Here is a 23,286-nt window from a genome sequence, read left to right as displayed (position 1 = left end):
GCTCAGACCCCCACATTTAGCCACTTTCTGGCTAAAATGAGCCAGTTGTGAGAAGAAACGCAAATTGTCGTCTGATGTTTGTGTACAGAACCCATTTCTGGTTCTGGATGGCCACGTAGTGATTCCAGCACCGTGTCCCTGGGTCTGCCAGGCAAAATGTGGTCCAGTCCTGCCCCGTGTCCCAAACAGATCTTTAAAAGAGCTGGTGGCCAGGGTGTGATGGCCCCGGCCGGAGGGTGATTCAGAGGCATGGTGGAGATCAGCACGTGAAACTATTAATATGGAATATTAAAAGCTGTCAAAACAAATGATGCTGGTTTGTAGGATACTGACATCTCCCTCTTCCTCCCCACCCTTTTACCCGTGGGACTTAATCTGTGATTTTAAACAGATTATTTTTAAAGGCTGTACGTGCGGTTTGGTAAACATAAAGCACACTGAGTCACAGCTCCGAACAGCTGAAATGGTTTGCTAGGGAAGATTAATACAGATGATTAGCACAATGAATAGTTTAGCTCTGTTTTCAGCTACTGCAGGTCTGAAGATTTGTAGTTTTGTGCCTGAGAGCATACTCTGAACGTTTGCAGAGTTGCAGCGTGTGGATGTGTTAAAAGTGAATCCGGACGGCTCGGGGTGCACCCGGAGAGCTGAGTGACGCCAGGCTGACAAGTAAAATATCCTCATTTTCAAAAGCTGGATGATGGCGGATTAAGTAACAGCTTTTTAAATTGCATGTGCTTCCAGATTATTCAAGCAATTTCTGCTGGTTCTGCTCTGTGACCAGCCCACGATCTACCGTGAGCAATCCTCCGACTTCCCACAGTGCAGCCTCATGCAGTCACAGATCGGGTGATAGGGCTTACTCAGAGTATCACCTGAAAACCAAATATGTCAAAACAGGGCATTTTTTGCAACATGCCACATACCTGAGCGGCTCTGCTCAGTGCAGGGTAGCAATATCTTTGCCTTTCAGCAGGAGGATGACAGTCACACGCGTTTATTTTGAGAGGCTGAATAAGGACATGAAGTTCAAGCCAGGTAAATCAGCGAGGTGGGCATCATTGCTCTGTGAGCGCAGAAAACGTCTATGGCAGGAGAACAGATTAAAATTACAAACAAAATCAATTTTTAAGCTTCCGTCCCTGAGGATAATGCTTTCAAGAAATTACATTTAGTAATGAAAAAATCTATTTAATTGTATTTTATAATTAATATAATGTGTCTGGCATGCTGGCTGAAAACATAATGGATGACTGCATGGCCAGGCTTTCAAGGCAGGGAGTGGGGCGTATGGGCACGATGGTTTGTGTGTCCTAAAGAGTTCCTGGGAGTTACGGCCAGGGTGCTTTCAGGAGCCACATTCTTTACTTTCCTATGGAAGACCTTAAGGAAACTAAGTTGAGATGAAATTTTATGTTAAACTGTGACCTTTTCAGAAGCCAAGGGATCAGAGTTGAACGGGTCTAACATTTTTCCAATAGCATGTTCTACATTGCTGCGGTGACCCGGCTGGCCTTATTCTGACCCTCATGTAAGAATTTCTGAATAATTTGCCTCATAAAGAGCTAAGGATTATTAATTAACTTTGTCTTCATGCCTAATGCCAGTGGCTGAGAGGAGCTTTTCAGGTAGGTCAGGCACCGCGCTTTGTAGTTCCAGGATTCGTTCCTGAGGTTCCTCTCCCATTCCCTACCCCGGTGTTTGTTTCACCACAAAGGACTTTCACTCTTACAGAGCGTGCACACCATCAGATTTATTATCTCCAGGTTAACCTGGTTCAAAACTGGGTTTAATTGCTATGGATGGCTTTGTGGATGAAAGCGTCTGAATTCTGTGGCCGATCCAGATGGAGACGCTTTGACCTGTGATTTACAAAAGCCTTATGAAACAGTGACATACGGTGCAGTTTGGCCTTTACATCATTCAAGGCTTCTCCCCATGCTGAATTACAGTCGTTGCTGTGGTCTCCTGTCTAGATAGCTCCTTCTGTGTCTGAGGCCTGCTGTGAGAGCCAGCGCTTGGCTTCCCAAGGAGGAGTTTCCAGAGCATCGGCAGGGGCGCAGGCACTGCGTTTCGCACGGATGCGTGCACAGAAAGCTCAGGAGAGCCCCAGCTCCTTGATTTCTGCCATGGGGGCACGTGGACAAGAGCCCCTGCTCTGAAACATGTCATCAGTGCACAGCACAAGGCAGCGAGGTGCTGAAGCCTTCGGACGCGCCGTGGGTGAGCCAGCTCCGGAGCCGGAAGCCGTCTAGCCACAACAGCACAGGATGGTGCCCCACCTAATTAAGCCTGTTGAAAGGCAGGGCTAATTAGTTTAGGTGGAGTGCCTTGTTAGCACAACGATGTTGCTTCCAGGATCCAAGTCGGTTTCCCTGCACGTGTAAGCCTACCAGCCCTCTCCGAGCCAGCCCACATGCGCCCGGTGAGATAATACGCTGCACGGTGCTGCTAAATCCTAAGTGGGCAGCTAGGTAATTTCATAATCATATCCTGATTTTTCAGGGCCTTTCTCACACTTGTGCCTTCACATGCACGCCATGTGCTCAGGAAGCAAACATTCCTAGTCACGCAGCAAAATGTTCATCTTGCTGTGATCCGGCCTTCCCTTGTTTAGCCAGGGAAACCAAAACACAATCTGGGCTCCCCGTGGTGTACAGGATGCTGGAATTGGGATTTAAATCCTCGTCCTCGGTCCTAGATCTGGGTCTGGTGCTTATTTCTGCCAATGGTTCTCTCCTCCCCCAGCCTGCAGCCCCCTGGGCAGATTTCACGGCCCTCTGAGGAGCGTGTCCAGCGGAGGAGTGATGGGATCACTTCATTTAGACATTTGTGTCAGCCTTGGTAACTGTGCTCTGCGTTCAGAAACTCGTTCGAGGCATGTATTAATTTCCTGGCAAAATGTCATCTGAAAAAACATTTCCAGCATTCCTCCTCGAGATCTCTCCCGCATGTGTGCCGTCAGTCTCTGCGCTTCTGCGAGGCTCTCCGGGGGAGAGGTACCCCCTCTTACCTCGTGTTTCTCCTTCTGCCTTGTGATTAAGGCAGGACAACAAGGAATCGAGCCTGGTCAGGAAAACGAGAGCGTGCCAAACCTTGTGTTTGCTCCCCGAGCTCAAGTTGGAGCGGAGCAATCTTTCCTGTTCATTCACCAGGCCAAGATTAGATTCTGCCCCCCTTGCCATTTCTGCTTCTCCCTGTCCCTGGACCGAGGAATTCCTACTATGCAGGCAAATCCCGTTCCCAGATTCCCCCGTGATATCACTGCTAAGTGACATCTGACAGAATGCTTCCTGCATTTTGTTACTTCCATTTGGCACCATAAAAGCACTGTCACTTACGCTCCTGATTTGTGGCGGCCACGATGTATTGTTCGCCCCGGGAGGGGGGAGAGAAGGCTGCAGGCACTGCCCGGTGCTAAAACCCTGCAGGTGAGACCCTCCCTCCGATCTAAATCCTGCTTCTGAGCTTCTTCAGCTTTCCTCACTCGTTACCACTTCAGATTAAATATTTAGGTTTACCTTCAGGTGAGAAATGGCTTCTCTGGGAAGTCCCGTAGGCTTCTGGTCATCCCCCTTACTGTTTTTGTGGTGTTTACGCCTCATTTTTGCACCTCACTGGCATGCAGAAGGTGCAGTGGGGAATCGTGATCTTTTGTCTTTATGCTGTAACATTTAAAGCTGAGGTTTAGACAGTTGCTTTGGAGTGCACATGCATCTGATGCCTGTAAGCACACCAAGTAAATGTGAGGGTACTTTCTGAGCTTCATTCAGGACCTTCACTTTTTGTTAGCTCGTCCTTTCCAAGTGGTGTCTCTCTTTCAGCTGGACAGATGTTGGCGTTACTTTTCCTCGGGGAATGAAGATCCATGACAAAACATGCAGTCAGGGGTCTGCTCAGTGTGTTGCCAGCCCCTGTGGATCCTCGCTGACCCGATTCTCACGCCCAGGCCGCGGAGCCGCCCCGCTGCCCACGGTGCCGGTGGGTGCAACGTGGGTGCTGCAGGTTGGGCCAGTTCTGCCCGGGCTGGCTTCAGCTCTCCCAGCCCCGGGCTGACCTCTTGCCGTGGGTTTCCTTCAAGTGTGTCATTTGTGCCTCAAACCAGGGGCAGGGCCCCTCGTGGCCGCTCGCCCTGCCCTCGCCTTGGGGTGCTCACAGGGGTCGCGGTCGAAGCAAGGCCTGGGGTGGCTGCACTGCCCAGCACCAGGGCTCTGCAGCGTGCCAGATGCTCGTAAATGGCTTTGTTTGCTGTTGAGGGCTTCCATGTGCTGCTTGGCCTCCAGGTTCTGTCGTTGCCACGAGGTGAATGCAGCCTGACCTAAAAATTACAGGCCGATTTGGAAGAAAACGCAGGGCGAGCTGCCGAGCCGGCCGTCCCGCTGTGCAGGAAGATCAGGAATTTCAGCAGGAGCCAGCTCGATGAGGCAAGGAGCTTCTTAGTGGACCAAAGTGGAAAAGGAGAGCAGGGAAGAGTGAGAAGAAGGACTTGTAACAAAGGAAGGATGTAAAAGCAGCGTGTAGGTGCGGGGGCTGAAGTCGGGCAGGCCGCAGGCTCGCAGCTCGTGGGGGGCATGAGGGGAAAAGAGGGGAAAAGAGGGGAAAAGAGGGGAAAAGAGAGACTACGGTGTGGAGTAGGGAGGGAAACCTCGGGGAAAACGTGGGTCTGTTGATCCCTGGGGGAAACAGCCTAGTGGGAGCCAATGCACAAATGGCTGAATTGCTCAGTGCCCTCTCTTGTCACAGCCGACCCGCACAAAGCCTTTGCTGGGTCTCAGCGCCTGCTTGGGAAGGAGAGGGATGGGGAGCAGCAGGTCAGGGGCAATTTGGAGGGGGTGGCTGTGCTCAACTGGGCAGGAGACAAGCTGGAAATGCTGGCGGATGTGGCTGCAAGGCCCTTCTGAGTCGTTTGTGGAAAACCATGGAGCTGGGAAAGGTCTGTGACGGCTGGAAGAAATCCCCTTCCCGAGAAAAGCAAAGGGGGCCCGGGGAACCGTGGAGCAGTCAGACTCCTCAGCCACCACCGAGGGTGGCATCCATTTCTGGATGTGTAGGGACATGAAGTCAGGACAGTAAATGCAGGTTTGTAAGGGCAATGCCTTTCTGAAAGCCACACGGGGCAGCCTGGGCGGCACACGGAGCAGCGCTGCGGCACCGCTGCCCTCAGCATTGCCCCTGGGCGCTGGGACAGAACTGGGGGGGTCAAACAGGATGGCAATGCCTTGTCAAACAGGATGGCAATGCCTTGTCCTGATGGCTGCGGGCAGGGGGGGGCCCTCAGTGCAGCTCGGAGCCTCGTGCAGCTGGCGGGGGGAGGACAGGCACCCCCAGAGGGCGATTCAGCCCCTGGCAGGCGGCGTGCTGAGAATAGACCAGAAGCACCCTTTGGAGGTCCCCGTTCACTTTCCACTGAGTGCGCAGGGAGCTTAGGCGATTAACTTTTTGCTGGCTAAAGATAGAGCGGATGACCCCCACGCACACACCCCGCTGACATTTCTCCAGGCTAATATTACTGCTTATCGGTGGGGCTCCGGTTTCAGCGCAGCTGGCCCGGTGCTCGGGCAGCAATCACGTCGGCTGTGGACTCAGAAACATCGCGGCTACCATGGCACTGAGGGACCCGGCCACAGCCCCGTGTCCTAACCTGGCCGAGCCTCTGCCACTGCTGCGGGTGCTGCTGCAGCCTCGGCACCCTCGGCCTCTCCGGAGCCACTTCTCTGGGGTTGTTTTCCCAGCAGCTTTTCTGGGCAGCCACCCTCGTGTGTCCCAGGAAGGACCTGGCTTTAATTAGAGTGCCTTATGATGGCTCTGGAGGGCGAATGCCAGACTCCTCGGCCGGGTAAGACAGGCGTTTGTTTCCATTGCTGCTCAGTGCCTTGAGAAGGCGAAACCCAGAAGTGCCCACCAAAATCTTGGCCTTGTTTTCCCCGAGGTTGGGGCTCACGTCAAACCCTTCCATCGCCAATTTCAGCATTACGCGCGTTATTCCTGGCAGCAGCAGCTCGCTCATTTCCTGCCATTTTTTGCAATTAGCCGTAGAAAGCTTTCGCTTCGTTTTTTGTTTTTTGTTTTTTTTTTTTTCCTCTATCTTCCTCTATCATCGCTGAATACAGGCTCCATTGTTCCTGCTGCTCTGGAGCCCACGTGGAGCTCTTCTCTGCTTCCCCCCACAGCCGGGTTTCCTCCGGTGCCACCTCTTCAGCATCTCCCCAGGCGGGTCTGTGCCAGCTGATCCGTGCCTTGCCTCTTCCCGGGGCTTTCACCACCCTCACCTCCGTTCCTGACAGAGGGACCCCGTGCTTTGGAAGCAGATTTTGCTAAAATTGCTGTCTGTGAGGTGCCACGTGCCCTCCGTTTGCCTGCAGTGCCGTGGTATCGGCTCCTACCCGGCTGTGCCGTGCCGGGGGGATGCACGGAGCCCTCGCTGCGGGACGGCTGCAGGTGTGAGAAACGTGAGAGGGGGCAGCTGGAGCGACGGGTAGGACCGGAGTCCCAAAAATACGATCCGGAGGGGGCAGAAGGGCAGGCTCGTCCATTTGTTCGGGGCTTGCTCAAGAGGACTGGCTCCACCTGTTCCGCAGGTGCTGGGGCTTTGTGCCTCTCTTAGCACATCTGCACCTATCTTTGCAAAAGATATAATTAGTTTCATTGCACGCAGTGAAATGCTGGGGGGGGGGGACAGTGAATCTGAACACTTCGTCGTTCCCATGATGGGAGATAAGGCCCTAAATCCAGCCCCGTGGCTCGCTGTGCTGGGAGCACACAAGTGTTTGGGGCGAGGGGATGCGTTCGTGTGCCGTGTGGCATTGGGTGGGGGGTCTGCTGGGTGCTTCTGAGTAACAGCAGGTCTTCTTTGGGGGGGTTTCTAGCCTTTGTTCTTGAGAAAAAAGTTGAAAACGTGGCCCCTGGATGCCCCAAACACCAAAAAGCACGCAGCAGCTCTCCAAAAAGCCCTGCACTCACAGGGCGCGGGCTGCTTCAAGGCATAGGACGGCGCCACGAGGCTCAGGCACTTTCATTCTAGGTTTGAAATGAATCTCTGCAGTTGTGCTCTGCTCCTTTTATTTTGTTTCCTGTGACTTTTCAAACCCATCCACAGAACAATTTTCTCAAGCCTGTTTGTTGGCTCTGCTGGAACAATGGCTTAATTCAAGGAAATGGCTCTCTGCTCACGGGCAGGCATGAAGGCACTGACAGGATACATTAAACAAATCAATTATTTAGTGTCAGCCCTTCACTCAGCATTGTCAGGGCTAAATATGTGAAGGCATCCACACCATCTGCAAACAACCACGGCTACCTTGGGAGGCAGGGGGTGCAGCTCCCTGCTCTGCCAGGTTTGGGCACGGCGCTGGGTGATGAACCCGTCCCGCTGAGCGCCGTGCGCCGGGTGCTGGGGTGATGCCGGGCGCTGCCGAGGGATTGTCTCGGGGCACGGCACGGATCTGGCGCTCCTGAGTTAAAACAGGCTCCTTCTGGTGAGGGGGAATGAGGGTCTGCTGGATGTGTCTGAGCCGTGACCGCACATGTGCCCTGGTAAATCACACAGGCCACCACACTCTTGCTTTTTTTTTTTCCCCTTTTACTTTTTTCTCTTTTTCTCTTTTTCTCTTTTTCTCCTTTCCTCTTTTCCCCTTTTTCCCCTTTTCTTCTTCTTTTCTTTTTTTCTTTTTCTTTTTCTTTTTCTTTTTCTTTTTCTTTTTCTTTTTCTTTTTCTTTTTCTTTTTCTTTTTCTTTTTCTTTTTCTTTTTCTTTTTCTTTTTCTTTTTTTCTTTTTCTTTTTCTTTTTCTTTTCCTTTTCCTTTTCCTTTTTCTTTTTTTTCTTTTTCTTTTCTTTTTTCTTTCTCTTTCTCTTTCTCTTTCTCTTTCTCTTTCTCTTTCTCTTTCTCTTTCTCTTTCTCTTTCTCTTTCTCTTTCCCTTTCCCTTTCCCTTTCCCTTTTCCATTTCTCTTTCCCTTTTCCATTTCCCCTTTTCCTTTTCCTTTTCCTTTTCCTTTTCCTTTTCCTTTTCCTTTTCCTTTTCCTTTTCCTTTTCCTTTTCCTTTTCCTTTTCCTTTTCCTTTTCCTTTTCCTTTTCCTTCTCCTTCTCCTTCTCCTTCTCCTTCTCCTTCTCCTTCTCCTTCTCCTTCTCCTTCTCCTTCTCCTTCTCCTTCTCCTTCTCCTTCTCCTTCTCCTTCTCCTTTTCCTTCTCCTTCTCCTTCTCCTTCTCCTTCTCCTTCTCCTTCTCCTTCCCCTTCCCCTTCCCCTTCCCCTTCCCCTTCCCCTTCCCCTTCCCCTTCCCCTTCCCCTTCCCCTTCCCCTTCCCCTTCCACTTCCCCTTCCCCTTTTCCTCTTCTCTCCAACCTGCAGCAGGGTTTGCAATCCCGTGGGTCTCAGCTGAGGCTCGTGGGTCAGGATTTTGTAGCTCAGCTCTTCTGTGCGAGTCACACAGGGCAGCCTCCCACCAGGGCAGCATTTTCAACAAACCATTTTGGGTGCGTTCTGATATCCCAGTCTGTTGCTTGCTTAGGCAGAAGCTCTTAGTCACTGGTAGTCGAGGACTGAGAAATGTGAATGAAGCCTCCAGTAAACATTAGTGCTATCTATGCTGCTCACAAAATTATAATCTGTCATTCAAATGATTATCCAGAGGATCTGCCTTCTCTTCTTAATCATTTCTTATCATCCCTGACAATGACAGCAATGACAGTAATGTGTAATGAATATGTTATATAATTAAAAATGGGTTGTGTTAAGATCCTCTGGCACATGCTAAGTGCTAAAGACTCCTAGTGTATATTGTTATGTTTTTAAAGAAACATCTGTATCTGAATATCCTTACTTTTGTATTCTGTGAGTTATTTTAGATATTTGTAAATAAGCAAAATATTCCCATCTGCCTAAAACCTCTAGAACCGGAGCTCTGTCCGGATGGACACTGAGGAGTAGGTACCTTTTAAAATTGCTAGTCTCATTAACAATACTATTTAGTGTTACTAATATTATTTCCAAACACTTCTACAAGTTAGGAGGCTGGGAGCTTGCTTCTGGACATCTCCTAAGGCAGAGTTTTCAGTCCCTGTAAGCAGTTTCCAGCACATTTACGTGTTTCCACGCGAGGACACCGGACTCCAGAGCCCCCAGCTCGGCGGGTGGCTGCAGCCCAGCTCGCCCACCAAGAGCAGTGCCGTGCTGGCAGTTTGCTTCCCTGACACTAGTGGGAGGTAGTAAGCATTTTCCTCTGTAATACTGGCACTTCAGTTCGTTTCCAGTGAGTGTTCTGCTTCAGGTTTTGGGAAATGATGTCAGTGTGTGACACTTGTGCATTCAGGGGATGCTTTGGTGCCACTGGCAGGTGGTCCGTGCTGGTTTGGGGTGAGGTCCAGTATTAAATTTTCCCGAGGCACAAGTTTTCTTCTTAATTTTAAATGAACAGATTTGATCCTGAGCCTGAATTGTTCTTGAGGTAAGGTTAAAACAGAGTGATCCTGGTTTTTTATTGAATGAGCTGGAATAATGGAGCAAATGGGAGTGTTGGGGAGCTCAGGGCCCTCCCTCACGCCCCAGCTGATGCTGCTGTGCCGGCAGACTCGAGCTGTGTGCTGGGGGTTGGCCGCTCTTAAATGTTCAAGAAGTTCATCATTATAAATAGCTGTAATTTATTGCAGCCAGGATGCAATTAAAAGTAAATAACCCAGAAGGTGCCGTACTGGCACAGCACACAAACAGCCTTGCACGTGGAATAACAAACACCGTAAAAGGTTGGGGCTGCTGTGAGCTGCGAGGACTTGCTTTTGAACCTTCGTTGTACAAGGCTGATCTTTGAATTTTTCAGTGTGAAATGTATTTTTTCATAGGGACTATCAGCTTTTTGTAGGTCTGAAGGGTTTATGAGTGAAGTTACAATGCATTTAGTAGTAACTATTTCTTTTTTGCAGAACGAGGAAGTCTTTTATCCGTACAGTCAGTACATAATTTGATGTTTAATTGCTGAGGAGAGCTGAGTTTGTACAGATGTCTGCAAATACTCGTGGTCAACCTTTCTCACCTTCCAGACTGGACAATCTGTTCACGAGATGGTAACCTTTAGCAATATGAACCAGTTTGGGTGTGTTTTGCTAGTTTGTGGAAGACTTAACTTGTTTGGCACCGGCAATATCCTACTGAGCAAAGAGAACTGCCACTTATCCCCAATGTTTTAGCTCACCTGTTTGGGGTCTGGTGTTTGGGCCACTCTTAAAACATTTTAGCCTTTCCACTTTCAGCCACGTCTTTGCTTATCGATTTCAAAGTGATGAGGGTGACGAGAGGATCAGGAACAAGTCAGGAGAGGGAAGGACTCGCTTTGAATTTCGGCATTTGGGTCTGGTGCTTCTCAACTCAGTTCATCTCCCGTGCGAGCTGAGGTCAAAGCTGCCCCTTGCTCCTGAAGCTTCGGGAGCTGCCCCGTGCTCCATGCCTTGGGCTGGGGGACGGCTGGTTTGTGGGCTGAGAAAGGAACCACGCCGGGCAGCTGCAGCTGCAGATAACGTCGGCCCCGTGCTCAAGGATATCCTGGCCCGTGCTGAGGGCTGCCCGCGCGCTCGTGCTGCCAGCCAGAGGACAGAGAGGGCTGCGGGGAGAGCCAGGAGAGAGCTCGTTGTCCAAGCCCCCTTGAAGAGCCTTCTGATGAGGTGCGTATTTGATCTTAGCTGAATCGCTCCCCAAAAAGAGGGTGATCTCCTAAACGGTTCACTTCCCAAGTATGCAAGGAGACGACAAGCCTCAAGGCCACGTTCATTAGCAGCTCTCGCAGGGAGGAAAAGATAAGAGAGGCGAGTCAGTAAATGGGACAAAACGTCTAAAAATGGGCGGCCAGGTCACTTTTCTAGCGAGAAGTGTTGTATGTTTCATCGTCTGGCAGGGATGAAAAGAAAATAGTGGGCAAATAATACCAAAAGTGTAGGTGTTGTGAAATGCCGGCACATAAATAACTTGCAAATAAATGCATTAAAATATAAGAATTTTCACAGTGCCCATTGAAAAACTTTTCACTTTGGGCTTCTTCTGAGGGCTTGGCAAGCGTGGCCTCTGAATGGAGTGGCAGCGACCAGGGCTGGAGATGAAATGTCACCCCAGTTCCTGCTAAATTCTGGGTCAAACACCGTGTAATATTGTGGTAAAACTGAAGCGGGCTCCTTTTCGTTAATTAGTTCTTTATTCCGCCTCAAAAATGGTTTCACATATGGCAGTGGAAAAGATGACGGAAATGCCAGTTGGAATATGGAGGTAGTTTTACGGGTAGGAGCTCGGTTATGCAACACCCAAATATAAACTGAAACACGATACAGTTGAAGAGACGTCATGTAGTATTCCAGGAGACTATATCCAGAAATTGTACAACTGCTTCCGTCAGTGACTGTGCGCGTTGTGCACTACCAGCAGGGTTATCGAAACCTTCGGGAGAGGTTTAGCAGTGTGTCTGGCGGGGGGTGGTGTCCTCCTGATGCCCGTGGGAGTTTCACGTGGGTTTTGGGGAAAGAAGACGTCAAGTAGCATCTGAACTTGTGTTTGCTGTTGGTGTGCAGCCTGACAGTGACTCCAGGTGCCATTCAGCGAGATAATCCCCATGCGCTTCGTTTTCCTCCTGTCAATTCTTTTTGCTTTCTCTCCACTTCTGTATATTCCCTCAGTTCTGCCACTTGTGTTTTGAACTCCCCTGCTGCTTCCAGTGCCCCCTGTGCCCTGCACAGGGGGTCAGCCCTGGCCCCAGAGCATCGCCAGCACCGCCACGGGGTTAACCAGGGAGAGGAAGGGGCTGCGGGCACCGTGCAGCCTCCTCCAGTGGATATAGGGACTGAGGCCATGTTTCAGTGTTTGCAAGATTACCTTTGTCCAGCTGAGATGCAGCAATTTGATTTCTTGAGCCCCCCTCCCTGCACTTAGGCTGCGTAGTGGCCTCAACGCCCCATGTGGGCACATGCAGAGGACGGGCCTGGCGCAGACCAAAGTTTCTTCCCTCTAAAAAAAACTGGTCGAAAACCCCGTGTAATTTTTTTTCCTTGAGGTTAATGCTAAACACGTATTGACGTAGGGACCCTGCTGGCATGTCCCGGTGTGCGCATTGATTCCCGTGACTCAAACAAGATAAGCCAGTAGGTCAGACCTGCCTTGTTAGGACTCGCGAGCCTGCTCTCGCTGGGTCCTGGGGAAGGCTCTGGCTGTTCGGGGCGTGTGGTCCTACAGATGCAGGGTGCATCGTGCTACATCACAGCTCCAGTTGTGTCATCTGCAGGGGCTGTTGCTCCAGGGATGGGCTGGTTCTTCTCAGGTTTTCTGTCCTGGGTTCTTCTATAGCATGCGTTGTCCTTCATCATTAGCAAAATGTCCTGTCAATTTTAAAAGATTCAAATGTAATTAACACATATATGCATAAATATTAACTGCTAAGAAAGCTGGAAGATTTATGTTGCTCCCTTTTAAGATCATTCCCATAGAAAGTTAGCTTCTAATCAGCTTTAAATCTGCCTGCTCTGTTGGCTGTAACTTGAAGCATTTCATAGGGGCTCGGAGAACGTGTTTTAATTTGACATGCTGTATTTCAAAAACACCTGGTGCGAATTTAGCTTTATCTACGGAATCACAGCCAGGGCTTTCACAATGTATTTGTAAATAGTCCCAACAAATTAACACACAGTGAGTGAGCAGAGCAGCTCGTGCACGAGGAGGGCTGGTTGGATCTGTGTTGGTGTCCCGGGGCTGGTTGGTCCCTGCTGAGGAGAGGCCACCGAGCTCCTCAGGTGGGTTGAGCTCTCTCTGTCTCCCTTCTGTCGAGCAGGATAGCATCTTTCCTTCTGCATGGCTGAATTTCTTGCTCGGTGTCTTGGCCGAGCACTTGGAGCTAGCACTCATCATGGCTTCAGGAACCACTGGCTCAGGACACGGCGGGGTAGGCAGGGTGGAGAAGCTGACGGAGCCTCTGATCAGTAGCATCATTTACTTAAGAAAGTGAATGGGAAAAAAATTATATTAGTCAAAAACAAGGGACTGCTAAGAACCGAAGAGCCCAGGGACATGCAGTCTGCTGTGTTGGGGCTGTGGGGAGCCCTGCTGCTGCTACTGCGTGGGACCTGGGGGAGTTGTGGGCGGCGAGGTGACTGTGCCAGCTGGGGAAGGGGCAGAAACCCCAAATTCTCTTAAGCTGGGTTCTGAAAACCTGTTTTTCACATGGAAATGCACACGCTGCTGGCCCAGGCACTAAATCGAATTGAACAGTAGCAGAACTCACTGCTTTTCTGTAAAGGGACACTTTGCAAAGCTGTCTGCTAACACTTGAGCACAGGCTTGCCATTGAAATGACTAGAGATACCTGAGGGGGCAGTTTTCTAAACATCTGCATTTAAATCGTTAATCCCCTGTCCTTTTGTTGTGCCTGAAAAGGCCCAAGAGGCCCAAGGCTGCATTTTGCCACATTTTGTGGCCAGTGACCTCACTCCAGCCCCAAGGGATCCCCATGGGCGTGCAGATTGCACCAGCGAGAGGCAGCCCTGGGGAGCAAGGGGCATTTTGTACATCCATGCAAATATGCTGTGCTAAAAATGCTAAGTCCTGCCTTTATAAATCCCATATAAAGTTGTATTTTCCTGTCATTTTATAAAAACTAAAGCTAAAAGAAATGGAGAGCTGGCAGTAGCCTAGCACCAAACTTACTTTCTCTGTACCTAACAACCTGAATTTTCCCTTTGCGTTAATTCTCATCGTTTTCCTTAACACATGACATATTTTCCATGATTTTTCTCCCCCCTTTTGCTACACTAAACTCAGACTACAGAGCGGGGGAATAGCATGGACCCTTCCATGCAAAACACGTACATTATCAAGGGCAGATTCCTCTTCCCATCCTTTGGAGGTGAAGACTTCAGGCGAAGCAGAGTGGTAGGGGCAGGCAGTGAGGGACCAGGTCCTGCACCCCCGACCCCTGGCAAGGCTGGAAACCCCCAAATGGGCTAACCTGGTGCCTGGTGCCAGAACCCCTCTCCTCCACGAAGCTATTCCTTCCCTGCCATGGGAATGCACTCATAGCTCACGCCGTGGTTCTGCTTACTTAGAAATCCTAGAGCAGAGTACTCTGCAATAACACGTTGCAGCTCATTATTTAAACATATGGCCAGCTCCTGTTGGTTTGCCTGGTGAGATGATTTTTCTCCTATTCCTAAAATAACGATTTAGTCCCTGTTAGTTTTATCAATGCAAACATTCTCTGGTGCAAGAAATGTGAGCCCTTCCAGTTCAACTAATTTACATGATAAAGTAGTTGGTGGAGAATATGCCTGTTAGAAAGGGAATGTGCTCAAGTTCTGTATGTTTTGGCTGTTTTTACCTGCTTTTTGATATATGTATCGCAGAAGTATGCATTCTGAGAGAGAGCGCTTGCCATGTTTGGAGCTCCGTGAGCACAGAAAAAAAAAACACTAAACTTTGATGACAGAGATTCAGACTTAGTGTTGTTTTTTTTTTTCTTTATCCATGCTAAGTGTTTCCTGATAGTTCGTTGCTCAATTACTCCCTGGCAGCATTTATTTTCTGCTGTGGAACTTCAAACGCTGAGCGCGGGGTCTCTGCACGACGCTTGCTAACGCAGCTCAGTGCCTTGTGGCTGTGGGTAAGGACGAGGAGGATTTCCCCTGCCGAAAGCAGCTCCCAGCACGGGGGCAGCCAGCAGGCTCCAGAGGGGCTCTGCAGGGAGCCCCACGGGGAGTGCACCCCTTGTAGGGAGGGCTGGGGTCTACACGCCTATGGGGCACGCGTACGTCCAGCGCGTGTGCTGTAGAGCATTCACTTTGCTGTATATCATAGCAATCCTGACCACTGATGTCACTGTTACCTGCTCAGCCCGGGCCATTAGAAATGCTGAACTCATTAAGTCTGACAGATTTATGGGGTAAAGCGTATGTCGCTGGTGTTATGAGAAGCAGTTACATTCATAGGGAGATTTTATGATTCACTGTATCCGCTTATGTAAACCTTAACTTTTACGGCAAGAGCCGCTCGGGAGCACGTTGTCCTGCTGGCAGGGTCAGGGAGCGGAGCTGGGGGAGGCCGAGGAGCAGGGCTGGTGGGGACCAGGTACCCGCGAGGCTGGGGAATGGGGCCAGCATGGAGCTGGGGGGCTCGGGAGCAGAGCTGGGCAAGGCTGGGGCACGAGGCCTGCGGGGCAGCACCGGGGAGCGGGGCCACCGGGGTGCTGGAGCTGGTGGTCAGGGCTGGTGGGGAGTGGGGCTGAGTGCTTGGGGTTGATGAAGATGGAGTTGGGGAGCAGGAGTATATGAAGCAGGGCAGGATCACTACACGAAGCAGGGCAGCAGCACCACACGAAGCGAGTCAGGACCACAACACAAAGTGGCTCAGGACCAACTACACAAAGCGGGGCAGGACCACTACATGAAGCAGGGCAGCACCACCACATGAAGTGGGGCAGTTAGGACCAACATGAAGGGGGTTGGGACCACCTCATGAAGCAAGTCAGGACCACCACATGAAGTGGGGCAGTTAGGACCAACATGAAGGGGGTTGGGACCACCTCATGAAGCAGGATGGCACTACCACATGAAGCAGGGCAGTCAGGACCACATGAAGGGGGTCAGGACCACCACATGAAGCAAGTCAGGACCACCACATGAAGTGGGGCAGGAACACCACACAAAGTGAGTCAGGACCACCACACGAAGCGGGGCAGCACCACCACACAAAGTGTTTCAGGACCACCACATGAAGTGGGGCAGCAGCACCACATGAAGCAAGTCAGGACCACCACACAAAGTGGTTCAGGACCACGACATGAAGCGGGGCAGGACCACCACACGAAGTGGTTCAGGACCACCACATGAAATGGGGCAGGACTAGCACATGAAGTGGGGCAGCACCACCACATGAAGCAGGACAGGACCACCACACAGTGTTTCAGGACCACCACACGAAGTGTTTCAGGACCACCACATGAAGTGGTTCAGGATCATCACATGAAGTGAGGCAGGACCACCACACGAAGTGGTTCAGGACCACCACACGAAGTGGTTCAGGACCACCACATGAAATGGGGCAGGACTAGCACATGAAGTGGGGCAGCACCACCACACGAAGCAGGGCAGCACCACCACACTAAGTCGTTCAGAACCACCACACGAAGTGTTTCAGGACCACCACACAAAGCGGGGCAGCGGGGGCCGCACCACCCGCTCCGTCCCTCCGCGGGGCTGGCACGGGAGCAGCCCTGGGGCAGCGGGGAGCAGAGCCGGGAGCGGGGTGGTGAGGAGGGACCCGGAGGCGGGCGGGCGGGAGGGGGGGGAGCGCGGCCGCGGCCCTCGGGCGCCTCAGCAGGGCGGGCTGCGGGCTGCGGGCTGAGGGCTGCGGCTCTGCCCCGCCCGGGGCGCGGGGCCGGGGCGGGCCGGGGCGGGCCGGGGCGGGCGGCCGAGGGCCGGGCGGGGATTTGCTCGGCGGCGGCCGGGGGAGAGCGGCGGAGGGCGCATGATGAAGGAGCGGTGCGGAACCTCCGGCAGCGCTGGAGGCGGCTCCGGCATGGAGAGGCTGCCGCCGCCTCAGCCCGACTACATGTCCGTCTGCCTGTTCGCAGAGGAGCCCTACCAGAAGCTGGCCATGGAGACGCTGGAGGAGCTCGACTGGTGCCTGGACCAGCTGGAGACCATCCAGACCTACCGCTCCGTCAGCGAGATGGCCTCCAACAAGGTGAGCGAGGGGCGCGGGGCGGCGGGGACGGGTCAGCATCTGGCTGGGTGCTGAGCCCGCAGCCCCCCGGGGTGTCACCCACCGCCACCCACCCGCGGTGCCACACAGCCACGATGTCCCCGGTTTTGTTGGCCTTCCAGCAAGCATTAAGTGGTGGCAGCATGTGGCGAGGGTGCGAAGGCAGAGGCTGTGCGTGGGTAACGGGCTCTGAGCGAGCCAGCGGGAGCCAGAGGCTGCCCGCAAGGACTGAGGGGCTACAGCCAAGTGTTCCGCACCGTGGGGCCAACAGGGGCACCCTGGGGACATAAATGGTCCCCCGGGTATGGCAAGAGGCAGCGCAGAGGAAAGAAAATGAAGCGTGTTGTCCTAACGCCCTTCCTGACATTACTTTTTGAAGTTGGTTTTCCTCGCCTCCCCCTCTCAGCACCCGGAGCCACGCTCCCCTTCTGAGCCAAGCCGTTGCAGCTGCATTTTGCTGAGGGATCTCCCGAGGCGAGCCCTCGATCTGTCAGCACCGCCGCTGGTGGGTGCGAGGCACCCCCTGCCCCAGCAGCACCAGAGCAGAGCTCAGGGGGCATCCGACAGCTCCCCATCCCCTCGCCAGCACAGTCTCTGCAGCTGTGCCTTTTCCTGAGCTGCTTAACACCCACGGGCTGCCCGGTGGAGCAGATGACAGGGTCCCAAGAATGAGTGTGCTCCGTATTCAGTGCAAGAGCTGCGCCCGCTACGTCCACACCTGCAGCCCGCTGCTGTGGGTAAGCCCAGTGCTGGGCTGTACGGCACAAACCCCGAGCTATTATTTTTTTTTTCCTAATTGGAAATTAATGAAATCAGAAGTGCTGAATCATAAGCTGATTTTATGGAAAACTTGAGCAAACAAATCCCGTGTTATTTCAGCTTCCTCCCTCTGGTAGCGATTACTACGACGTGCAGGGGCAAAGGAAGCAATAAAAGTTTATAGATCGAGCTTTCAAGTGAAGAATACTTTTTTTTTTTTTTTTTTTTTTTTTTCTTTTCTGAGTTTGTGTGAGAGATACCAGGCTGAAAGTTGGGAAGGGTGTAAGCTGTAGAGAAAGATGCGCCTCGAACGTGGGCGTTGATGCCCTTCATTTAGAGAGATTTCTTCTTTGCCAAGGGCTACATCTGGATTCGGGAAGGTGAAAGACTAAATTGCTTATTGTAGTAATTAAAAGCTGTGGTCCTCTGTGTGGAAATGTCTTACATCTGGGTGAGCAAAAATGTTCCCAAAACTTTGTTCTTTCAAAACCAGTTTTTGCAATGTCCACGCTTTTTGGTCAGCTTCCAGTATCGTTTCTGGCTATGAAAGAAGAGCATAAAATAGTCTCACATCCCGCTTCCCTCATCAGCAGTAGATGTGGTCACAAAGTAGTTTGGGGCTTTTGGGTTTTGGTGGCACACACACAGCGCCTGTGGTGACCTTGTCAGTGCCACAAGCGGCCGGGTTGGCAGCGTGCGTCTCAGAAGGGGGCTGCAGCGTGCCTTCGTCTCACAGAGTACCCGAATCAACTGCCTGCCTCGGTCAAAGGCATTTAAACTCGTCGCTGGTAAATACCAAAACAGCCCAGTGTTTTGAAAACAGGATGCTTGGGCTCCACATTATTAAAGAAAAACGGAAAGAGAAACAGTATAGATAGGAAGAAAGCAAATAGACGCAGCATGCTCCCAAGTGCAAGAGCAGTATAAACACTGACCTATCTTCCTGACCTCTGCTATTGCCGAGTTCCTGGCCCCGCGCCACTCAAGCCAAACTACGTCATTTGAGACTGATAGTAGGCATGGCACAGCTGTTGCAAGTGTGACTCGAATTTCCTGTCTCCTTCCTGACAGACGTAGTTTAGAAAACCCAGAGTTGCAACAACAGCAGCCGGGGAGGGAGGATCTCCGCATACGTGTTTGCAGGGCGATTCTCAGAAGTGCTGCACCAAAAAGGAATTTCTGGGGGGAAACACCATGCAGGACAGCATCCTGGCTAAAGCCTGATGGGTTTCGGAAAACATCAGTTAAGGCATGTGCGTATACTTTTTTAAGACGTGGGTTAATTACAGGAGAAGCGAGGAAATGAGCAGCTAATCTTACTGTGAGCTAACGAGCCTGATTGCACTGACATCAGAGTGAGCCGAGGGAGCACTGCTGCTGGCACGACGGGACCCACGGTGTGAGGAGGATCGGACATAAATCGGCCAGAATGGGAGCTCTGTGCCCCGTGTGCTGTCAGAGTCCGTGATTCCTGACACATTCACTACCTGCTGAAGAACAAGTGGCTGCACCAGTGCCTGCTGCAGCAATTTGGTGCTGTGGCCAGACAGGAGTCCTGCATCCTATCCGTCCTCTGTGGCAGCCGTTAGAGCACTTAACTTCCTAAATCAGAGAAAAAAAAACTACCTGGAAAAGTACCTGCTTATGGGGAATGCAAGCAGCACGAAGGGAATTCCCTTCCCTGACACTGTGCTTACCTTTGGCTGCGGGCAGGGTACGGCGCTGCAGCTTTGCAGTGAAACAAAACGACCTTTAGAGCTCCCCGGTGCTGCTTGTGGGAGCAGGCCACACGTATTTACGTTACTGTAACACATCTATTCTTTTTTTCCCTGTATTTATTACCCTGTCCAGCCCAGGCAACTGCAGAGCCTCAGAGGGATCTGTGACTCATCGGCCTCTCGATAACGAGGGGTATTTTCTCTCTCGGTGGCCACGCTGCGATGCTGCATTTGGCATCAGGCAGCTGTCCACAGCCTCGTTCGTCCTGCAGGCGGAAGCACAGGACCCTCGCGTCTCCGTTGCCTAATATAGCCTTGGGATGTGGGCAGGACGTGCTCAGCGCATCCAGCCCTCCCGCAGCAAAAAGGGACAGTTTATTTCCCAGCTGAAACGCTGGTCAGGGCAGCTCCCGAGCTTTTACAGGGCGTCAAAGTCAGAAAATGAGGGGCAGGGGAGGTGTGTTACTTGTCGGAGAGCTGCCTGCCTGCCTGCGCGGAGCATAGCCCAGGTCACAGGTGACGTGGATGTGTCGGGACCTACGCAGCGCCTCGCCACGTCCTTAAGGTAGACCAGTCTCGTTTGGAGCTGCTTGCAGCCCGTCCAGTAAGGAAATGGGCAGATAACCTCCTCTGTGGTCTGTGGGAACATGCTAATTCTGAGTAAACCGAGCTGCTGTCACCAGGGTGTCTTCCTCGTGCGCTCACAACTTTGGGAACCTGTTTCGCTCCTCGCTCTGTTCCCTGGAGGACCCTTCCCTGCCGGCGCAGTTGCAACACGCAGAGCAAATCGTTCAAGTCTCTTACTTCAATTCGGAGATGCTGGCTCCTAAAGAAGCCCCCGTTACTCCCGAGCTGACCGACCTGGCCGCAGCCCTGCCAGCAGGCGAGGTTTCCAGCCGGCAGCAGCAGGCTCTCTCTCCGTGCTCCCCTCCGCGTCGCACGGGAGCCGCTAAGATAAACAGAAGTGATTTCATCTTGCGTGCCTTTCAGCGGGCGTTTCGGGCAGAGAAGAGGAGCAGGGGCCGCACCTCGCTTTGAGGCGACGGTGGCTGAATAAACAGCTGGGCACTAATGTAAACTCGCGCGGGTCACGGTGGAGGTTTGGCGCAGCGCGGGGCCGGGTGCCAGCAGGGTATGTGCCGGGCTGCACAGCGTCCACGTTCGCCCCAGAGTCAGCCCCGAATCTTGTCCGCTTCGTACGTGATGTTTCCCTTGAGCGGTGCCAAGCTGTTTAGTCTTTGGGTTGCTTCGCTGTAACTTCCTTTGTTTAATATCCTTTAAAACAGCCGAGCGCCTCACAAAGAGAAGCCTGTTGGGCCGCGCAGCAGCCAGCGAGACAAAGAGACTTCCACGTCTCCTGTTTTTACAAGCCGGGATGAATCACCCAGCCCCGCACGCCGGTATTCCCCTCACCCGGGGACTGGCGCTGAGGAAGCAGAGATGCGCGGACGAGGGGTTGGGAGGGCTCACAGGGAGGCCAGGAGGACTCACACGGGGGCCAGCAGGGCTCACACGCGGGCTGGACGCCGTCAGCATCCCCTGGCACCGCGCTGCCCTCCCCGCCGAGGCTCTGCCCGTGTGGGGTTTGACGTCGGCGCGCTCCAGCTCCCGTTAACTGTTTCCTAGTCCTCGGGCTGCAGGGCACGAGAGCATCGCTGCTGCCAAGCACGGTAGGAGCCGTTTGTGGCCGAGGCTTTGCTTTCCCGGGTGGCGTCCGTGTGTGTGGCAGCGCCGCGCGCAGGGAGCAAGCCCTTCGCTTTGAACGGGAGCGTTTGGGAAACCTGAGGCTGGGGTGAGGGCTGTGGGGTGAGGAGGGAGCAGCCCCAGGAGCTGCGGGGTGCTGGAGGCGGGGGAGCTGGCTCTGCCCCCGCCGTGTGCGTCAGCTCATTGCACTCACACACGGACTTTGGGGTCAGCTGTCTCCTTATCCTCCCTATTCCTCCCCCTTCTCTCTCTGGCCTCTACAGTAAATCTTTCTGCTTCTATGAAACACGGCGCAACAACGGGGAGGAACAGCGGGCCCTGCACAGGCGTGTCTGACAGTCTGATATTTGTGCCTTGCTAGCCCCGTGGGCTGCCAGTTTCCAGCTATCTCAGCTGAGCTGATTCCGATACCAAATATCACGTCAGGAAGGTGCTCCACTGACTTTGGGAAGTGCCAGCACGGTGAGGGGACCCAGGGGCACTGTCCGAGATCCCCTCCTGGAGCAAAGGGCTTCATTTCCAGCGGTGTCTGCTGCCCCATCCCATCTTGCTGGTGCCATAAACGGGTCAGAAAAGCCCATAAAGGGCAACCCCACGGCCACACACCGTGCTGGCAGTGCACATCTGGACAGCCACCGCAGAGCTGAGGGTTTGGGGCTCTGAGTTTTGCTCCAAATCCCTCTTCCCAGGAGCCCTTCGGGGGAGCCGCCGTCCGTCAGGACGCGGCGGTGCCCGGGACTTCCTCGCTTGTCCCTTACCATTTTCTGCTTGTGCTCGGATGTGACGGCTCTTAAAGTTCTGCATTCTCAGACTTTTACGTTATAACACATCAGGGTGGGGCTTAAATAAATAATAGCTCAAAGGCAGGTTCGAAATGAATCACGATTGGAGGGCAGGACGCGGGGGTGAGTAACTGTGCGGAGCAGTGACCTCTCTGGAAGTGAGGCGAGGATCCCGGAGACGCATGAAATCTCGGAGGAGCAGCACTGCTGAGGATGGAGGCAGGCAGGGAAGGGTCTCAGAGCAGGGTTTCGTCCTCGGAGCAGTCCTAATCCTGACCCTGGTGCTGTGGATTGGCACAGCCTGGCTCCAAACGCCTCGATTTTCACCCAGGTGCAGAGCAACTGCTCTCGGGGAGGCTACTGGCGATCCAAATATTTTCACTAAGTGAAACTTAATTGAAAGATGTTGTGTTATCAAAGCCAAAACATGTTGTGGAGATGTATTGGTTTGAAAGCTCATCTGTCAGAGCTCTTAGAGGGAGAGATTCCTCTGATTAAAGCCTTTGCTCTGTGTTTAAAGCAAACAAACGAGAAGCGCCTCACCTTGCTGCTATTTCAGCACAGCTGGGCCAACGCTACGTAAAAATTACTCTGCGAATCATTTGCCTATCTCTGTGTGAGAAGGATTTTTCATTTGAATACATTTACATTAATTAGTGCCTTTCGTATGGTCTCGGTGCCTGCACCGGGCTCGTTTTCCTTTTGGCACCAACCGCTGCTTTTTTTTTGGGGGGGGATCCTGCCTTGTGGGGTGGCGTGCGCCTTGCGCCAGGCCCGCAGAGCTCTGTGCCTCCCGAAGCAGGCTGCTGTTGCTTCAAAGCTGCCGGAGTTTCGCATCCCTGCAAGCACCTTCCAGAAGTCGTTTCAGGGCACGGGACGATTTGAATTTCCCAAAGCCTGTTCTCCTACTCAGGTAAAACCCCTGCCGGATTTGCCTAAGCGAGGACTGCGGAGCCTGACTCAAATTTAAATGAAATTTAAATTGCTGCTTCATACGATTAACAAAATCCCGCTTTTAATTGCATTGCCCTCTTGGTAAACGATAAGCACACTTCCCCCTCTGTGCTGTCCAAGGCCAGGGAGGCAATCCGGGCACCCAGCACCCTCCTGCCCCGTGTCCCCGGGCAGTGGGTAGGACGTGGGGTGCCCCCTTGGGTGCCGGGGCCCCCTCGGGTTCCAGGGAGGCGCTGCCAGCCCTGCTGCTGCCTGGCACGGGCGGAGGAGCCGGGGAGGTGCTCTGGTTTGTGGGCTCGTTTTACGAAGTTGTTTGGCTTCCTTTGGCACTTGAGGCTTCGTCAGTGTGGTTTGCATGGGTGGGACTGACAAAAGATTTTGGTCTGAGATCTGCAGCCTGCTGGAGCGTTATCTGCTCTCACGGCCGCAGATGTTGTCAGCTGCATCAGGGCTTTCTTTAATCAAGTTTTTATGTCAACAAACAAACTGCTGCAGTTTTTAATTTTGCTGGTGCTTCCTAGCCCCTAGCCTTCAGCCCAGGCCGCTGCTCCTCAGCTCTTGCTTCCTCAATTTTCTCCCGCGCTTAACGCACGGCAAACATTTTTTCAGCTGGTTAAAACTCCGTAAAAACAATTTTGCAGAACCGGTGTTTT

General features: G+C 52.6%; 1 protein-coding gene across 5 annotated transcripts in view; it reads left to right on the top strand.

Moving 5' to 3' along the window:
- The window catches only part of PDE4B (phosphodiesterase 4B), a gene marked incomplete at its 5' end in the record, with an annotated part of 153,636 nt that overhangs the window by 110,271 nt on the left and 20,079 nt on the right, over positions 1-23,286 (top strand). For 2 of the 5 annotated variants that reach the window (XM_084291193.1, XM_084291194.1), the window contains one exon: positions 16,586-16,698. In XM_084291193.1, coding sequence (XP_084147319.1) covers positions 16,586-16,698 — 113 coding nt within the window. Of the gene's footprint in view, positions 1-3,863; positions 3,982-5,784; positions 5,837-16,511; positions 16,699-23,286 lie in introns of those variants that run through there. The other 3 variants (XM_084291195.1, XM_084291196.1, XM_084291192.1) reach the window with 3 other exon arrangements.

Source organism: Netta rufina (assembly GCF_964035555.1).
Source record: "Netta rufina genome assembly, chromosome: 8".
NCBI classification, from domain to species: Eukaryota; Metazoa; Chordata; class Aves; order Anseriformes; family Anatidae; genus Netta; species Netta rufina.
The sequence above is the reverse complement of the archived record's forward strand: the minus strand, read 5'-3'. Positions and strand labels throughout refer to the sequence as shown.